At 49.8% G+C, this 6,559-nt stretch overlaps 1 protein-coding gene across 1 annotated transcript; it reads left to right on the top strand.

The window, feature by feature from the left end:
• The first annotated feature begins 545 nt into the window (after positions 1–545).
• On the top strand, positions 546–2,689 carry LOC116913627 (ribonuclease pancreatic beta-type). Its single transcript, XM_032917894.1, has 2 exons — positions 546–597; positions 1,961–2,689. Exon 2 carries the CDS (start codon positions 1,985–1,987, stop codon positions 2,441–2,443), a length of 459 nt encoding a protein of 152 aa, XP_032773785.1. The 5' UTR covers positions 546–597; positions 1,961–1,984; the 3' UTR covers positions 2,444–2,689.
• The last annotated feature ends 3,870 nt before the right edge of the window (positions 2,690–6,559 follow it).

Genomic DNA, 6,559 nt, shown 5'->3' with positions numbered 1-6,559 from the left:
TTGTGCTAGTCAGAGAAAGAGTTGTCTCCTAGAAAGAGGTTTCAGACCGGTCTGACAAGTTGTCAGAGGATGGGTGACTGAGTCTGGCTTGGTAAGCCTGCCCAAACAACTCCTCTAGGACTGGAACCCTTCAAGCTGCAGACAGGAATCCCTCTTATTCTCTCTCCAAGAGAGGCACCGGAATTCTGGCTACCATGAATTTGAGATCTGGAATTCATAGTGAAGAAAGTTTCCCTCCTCCACGATTCCCAGGATCTCTGTGTGTCCTTTCTTAACCTCCAGGTACACAGCTTGTTCATAAGTTACAAGGCTTTGTGAAGGATGTGAAGTGGATGTGCCCTGGTCACTGTGGCTGCCCTGCTGCCCCTTGGGAATCAGCACTTGGGTTTCAAATGGCTTTTCCTTGGCAGCCTGGGGTGGAGGGGTCCCTTCCAAGTTTACAATGGCCTTGTTTTTATCATTCAGATAAGATTGGCCCAGATTTACTCCGCCCATTTTTCTGGAAGCCAACCCCTTTTAAGCCTTTTAAATTTCTCACCACAGAGACTGAGACTGAAGAAACTGTCTTCCAATTTGCTCTGGAATTCAAACGTTTAGGTAAGTGGCCTAGAGGTGGCCTCTGTATCTATTTCTGCTTGAGAGTTAGAACTGAGAGAGTGGGAGGCCAGTCACTTGACTGACACCAACTCCAGAGGAAGCTGGCCCAGGCAAACAGCTGAGGCCCTGGTGGGTAAGGTACAGTCAGTCAGGTATAAAGAACTAGTGGTGTGGGGACAGAGCTCCCAGGCTGGGGAAGGGAGCTTGTGTCTTTAGAGTACAACCCAAACCCTGTATACTGCCAGAGTCAGGTAGACAAAGTTCTTCTGTGTTCTCAGATAATGAGAAGACAGACAGCCACAGTCCTGGAGGTCAGTAATGACCCAGGAATACATTTTAGCTATGGCACTTTCTAAATGAACTTATGATAAGGAATTTGAACACTGTTAATAAATGTGTTCTATTTTTCAAATATATTTTATATAAAAAAAACCCAAACAAACAGTATTTAGCATTTTGGTAAGAGTTTAGGTGACACATCCCACCAGCTAGAGAAAAGAATGGCTTCTCTTCAGTAAGTAATGAAGTAAAACTGTCTCATTTGCAAGATCTGTCAGCAGAGGGAAATCCTTCTGGCTCTCCTAAAGAATGGGACAGTCCTGGGGAGGCTGAGGTGGGGGGAGTGTGCTGGCTGGGGAGGCTGAGGTGGGGGGAGTGTGCTGGGGAGGCTGAGGTGGGGGGAGTGTGCTGGGGAGGCTGAGGTGGGGGGAGTGTGCTGGGGAGGCTGAGGTGGGGGGAGTGTGCTGGGGAGGCTGAGGTGGGGGGAGTGTGCTGGGGAGGCTGAGGTGGGGGGAGGTGCTGGGGAGGCTGAGGTTGGGGAGAGTGTGCTGGGGAGGCTGAGGTGGGGGAGGTGCTGGGAGGCTGAGGTGGGGGGGAGCTGGGGAAGCTGAGGTGGGGGAGGTGCTGGGAGGCTGAGGTGGGGGGGGCTGGGGAGGCTGAGGTGGGGGAGGTGCTGGGGAGGCTGAGGTGGGGGGAGTGTGCTGGGGAAGCTGAGGGGGGGGGAGTGTGCGGGGAGGCTGAGGTGGGGGGAGTGTGCTGGGGAGGCTGAGGTGGGGGGAGTGGGTGGGGGCTGGGGTGGGGGGAGGAGGGGGAGGGGTGGGGGCTGGGGAGGGCGGGGGGGGGGGGGGGTGCTGGGGAGGCTGAGGGGGGGGAGTGTGCTGGGGAGGCTGAGGTGGGGCAGTGTGCTGGGGAGGCTGAGGTGGGGAGTGTGCTGGGGAGGCTGAGGGTGAGGGGAGGTGCTGGGGAGGCTGAGGTGGGGGGAGTGTGCTGCGGAGGCTGAGGTGGGGGAGTGTGCTGGGGAGGCTGAGGTGGGTGTTGCAGCTCTTCTGAGCATTTGTCTTTTTTTCTCTTCCTTTCCTGTCAGGCTCCTCAGAGCAGCAAAGCCACCATGGGTCTGGAGAAGTCCCTCCTTCTGTTTTCACTGCTTGTCCTGGTGCTTGGATGGGTCCAGCCTTCCCTGGGTGTGGAATCTAGGGAATCTTCAGCGGATAAGTTTAAGAGGCAGCACATGGACCCGGATAGTCCCTCCAAGAGCAGCCCCACCTACTGTAACCAGATGATGAAGCGCCAGGGGATGACCAAGGGGTCATGCAAGCGGGTAAACACCTTCGTGCATGAACCCTTGGAGGATGTCCAGGCCATCTGCTCCCAGGGACAAGTGACCTGCAAGAATGGGAGGAACAACTGCCACAAGAGCAGCTCCACCCTGCACATCACTGACTGCCGCCTGAAGGGCAGCTCCAAGTATCCCAATTGCGACTACACAACCACTGACAGCCAGAAGCACATCATCATTGCTTGTGAGGGGAACCCCTACGTCCCAGTCCACTTCGATGCTTCCGTGTAAACCCATGAGATGTCTGTGTCTCCCATCATGGCAACACCTGCTTCCCTTCTCGATCATTCTTTCCCTGAGAGAAATAATTCTTGTTAGAACTTGCATCCAACCAAACATTCCTTCCTGTCCCGTGTCCTGTTCCCCGACCCCTCTCCAGACACAGACAAATGAAGCAAGATGGCCCTCACCAGAGCATGTCCCTTCAACCTTAGACTTTCCCAACGTAGAACCAAATAAAATTCTGTCCATTATAAATTGCCCTCTCAGAGGTGTCCTTTTAGGCGGTTCACGATGGGGTAAGGACAGCGGGCAAGTCACCTCATTCATTGGTCCACGTCTTCCCCATTCCTGGCAGCTTTAACTACACCACTGAAACTAGAATATCCTGCCTCTCCACTGAGCATTCGTCCTTCCCATACACTCTTCTCTATAATAAAGTCTAACGTCCATTCCAGCTCCCGGTAGCTATGGGCCTCAAGTCCACCCGCTCCTCATACCAATATAGATCAGTCTCATCTACTGAAGAGAACCCTTCCAGTCAGAGAGAAGAAGAAAGCTGCCTTTGCCTCTGCCTTTCAGCATCTTCCATCAGGGTTTCAATGTGAGAGAAAGGAAGCAGTCAGTCTTGCCTTCTAGGGGCTCCTTCCTACACTCCTGCCTCCTTGGCGTGACTCAGACTTCATGGAACAAATAGGAAAGTGTGTGTGTGTGTGTGTGTGTGTGTGTGTGTGTGTGTGTGTGTGTGTGTGTGTGTGTGTGTGTGTGTGTGGTGGGGTTGGTTGGGGCTTCAGTTTTATCAACCACAGTGGAAAGCAAATTTCAACGATGCTTTTGGGAAAGAGTCACGAAGGTGGCACAGTCTGGTGCGTTCATGATCCAGGATTCATGGTTGGGTTCTACATGGAAGGTATGGAGTGGAGGTATATTTCTGTAAGAACCAGCCACCAGTACTTCTAGACAAACTGTAGAGTTCCTCCGTAGATTAGTCAATTGTTTTATGTATGTTTGGGTTTTCTTTTAACAATTTGAGTAGCACAGAACGTCCTGAAACTCAGTATGTGACCGATGATGGTCTTGAAGTCTTGCTTCTCCTTCCCCGATCTCTCAAGTACTGGGCTCTTAGGCGTCTGCCGCTGTGCCCCTGCTATTTGGGGTGGGAGTGAACTTCTTCCAAGTAGATGGGTCAGTGGCTAAATGCATTTACTGCTTCCTTAGGGGCCCCAATCTTGGTTCTCTGCACCCACATGACAGCTCACAATCACCTGTAACTCCATTTCCAGGGGTTCTGAGGCTCTCCTGGCCTCTGTGGGCATGTGCACATATGTGGCACACATAGACTCATGCAGGCACACACACATAAGTAGAAATAAGAAATAAAGAGTTAGGCTTTATGTCTCAGAACAGTTTTAGGTCCACACGCTGTTTCTACACATGGTTATCTTCATAACTTAACACAGAGAACTTGTTCCTCTGATGGGATGGGACAGGCTTTACAACTATGGTGGCTGTGTTCTAAAGTTCATCACATCCACAGAGTCACTTTCTAGCTTCTTCTTGCAAGTGGGGAAGGGCTTGTACTAAAGTCAGTGTCCTTCCTTTTGCCCTGTCCTGAGTCTACAATGTTAGAACATTTGGCCTGGGCCCCCTGACTAGGTCTAGACCAACTAGAGCTCCTGCACTTGTTTTTCTATATCTGTGCCACAGCTAACACATGGGGATAGATTGGTATAGGAATATGAATGATAACGCCCCTAGACTCACATGTTTGAATACTTGGTCCCTCTTGGGTGGAACTACTTGGAAAGGCTTAGCAGGTATGGTGCTGTTGGTAGGCATTTGTTTCTCCCCTTCATGGTAGCCAGCCCACTGAGCACCAGGCTGCTGGAGGGAGGAGGTGCTTAGGGGGGATTTCTGCCCCCGAGGAGGTGGCCAGTGTCTCTGTGGCTGTGTACAAGCCAGGGCTGTTGGAAGATGCTTCATCTGCATGGTCAGGGGGGGGGAACCCAGGTACTTCCTGAGTCTTATTTTATGTTAAAAAAAAGAATTGAATGATTGTAGAAATCTTCCAAGAAAGCAGGAGAAAGACATGCATCTATGACACTGGGCTCACTCAATAAAGAGGCTCAGGGCTCCAGGTACTTCCTGGGTATCATTACCCTGAGCGCCCCATGTTTTCTGTAATACAGGACTCAGGCTTCTCACCAAAGGGTGTTAATTGTGCCAGGTTCCCTACTGCCTGTGACACTCTGCTATGTCCAGGCAAGTGTTTCTGTTTCCCTAAGACTTGATGAACTAAAAGACAACCTGTGTAGTCTCAGATCTTTTCAAAAACCTGCTTTAATAAGGGTTCTTAAATGCTTCCCTCTCTTTCTAGCCCATCACCCACCAGAGGTAGGAAAGGAAAAGTTAATAGGCCAAGGTGGTTTGACCTGTTTAGAAATAGTTCTTTGGGGGTTGTGATGGTTTGCATATGTTTTGCCCAGGGGGGTGGCACTTATAGGAAGGTGGGCCTTGTGGGAGGAAGTGTGTCCCTGTGGGGTGGACTTGGAGACCTCCTCCTAGCTGCCTGAGGATGCCTCAGTCTGTTCTGGCTTCCTTTAGTGAAGATGCAGAACTCAGGTCCTCCTGCACCATGCCTGCTGGATGTGGCAATGCTGCCATGCTCCTGCCTTGATGATAAATGGACTGAACTGAACCTGTAAGCCAGGCCCAACTAAATGTTGTCCTTTATAAGACTTACATTGGTCATGGTGTCTGTTCACAGCTAAAAACCGTCACTAAGACAGGGGGTTTTGAATTAGCAGCAGTAGCTGGATCCACTCATAAACACCATTTACGGATCAGCGACAGCAGTTTGATCCAGAAGAAACCTTGAGGCTCTGCCAATTGGCCTGAGTCTGTGGAAGTGGCAAGAAGCTTCTGGAAGACCAGCAAAGAGCAGCAGGGCTTGCCAATGCCACTGTCAGTCTCACTTATACTTATACCCTTTCTAAACATCGCATGTCCTCCCAAGGGTCCCACCCCAGCAAGACATCACATGCCCTTTCTCCAGGCAGTTTCCAGAAGAACACCACGTGTCTGTTTTCAGCAAACGTCCTCCACGTGTCTCCCCCAGCAAAACATTCTCTGATAAGAAGACATTTCCCAGAAAAAACATCCCAGGGCACAGTTGAATCTCCACAGAAATCAGAGATTCCCTTCTCCTGGTGATCTTCCCAGAGGTTTCACACTGTGGTGCTAACCTTCTTTACTCCAGAAAGTTAGCTCAAGAGATGGTGACTATCCCTTCACTTCCCAAACATCAGATGGGTAAATAGAAGAGGAGTCCAGAGAATCCTTAAACTGCCTCATGGCAAAAGACAGGATAGAAAAAAAAATACTCTGTTCTGCCTAACAGGCTTATTTTCTTTTCTCTCCTTTTTTTTTTTTTTATTGAAAAATGAATTTTTCATAAATATTCTCTGATCATGTTTTCTTTCTTCCCCATATAATTTCCAGGGGGAAAAACCCTCATATTATCTCAGTTGAAAAATTATCGTTGTCAAAATATAAAATAATAATAATAATAATAATAATAATAATAATAGACCAAACAAGACTGTGAGAGTCACTATTCACTGTCAGCTTGGCAGAGTGTGGAACCAACTGAGAAGCCTGTGGGTGTGTTTCTAGATTGTGTTAAGTGAGGTAGGAGGGTCCCCACTGAGCATGAGTGACACACCCCACGGGCTGGAGTCAGCCAATGGAGTGCCAGCATTCTTCACTGTGCTTTCTGATGGCAGACGCTGGGCTATCTCAGGAGTTGCTGTCATGTTTCCTTCGCACCATAGACTATGCACTTCTTAAACCTTCCTTCCAGACATTGTTCCCTTACTAGGTTCTTGGTCACAGCCATGAGAACAAAAAAGTAATAAAGTAGTCAGACTCTAATGCCCTGAATTAACCTGTAAGCCCCTACCTGTCCAGGAAGCTTCATGGGAATGCTGGAAGTTGTAGTTCTTGGAAAATAACAAAGTTGCAGGGCAGTGAACCCCAGGAAACTTGGTAAGGTTGAGGGGTTGGAAGCCTCAGAACCTCATTCCAGGGACGGGGTAGGAGCTTCACCAGGTCCCTGCCACTTGACCA

Source organism: Rattus rattus, chromosome 12 (assembly GCF_011064425.1).
Source record: "Rattus rattus isolate New Zealand chromosome 12, Rrattus_CSIRO_v1, whole genome shotgun sequence".
Lineage (NCBI taxonomy): Eukaryota > Metazoa > Chordata > Mammalia > Rodentia > Muridae > Rattus > Rattus rattus.
Note: the sequence above shows the minus strand (reverse complement) of the source record. Positions and strands in the feature narration are given on the sequence as shown.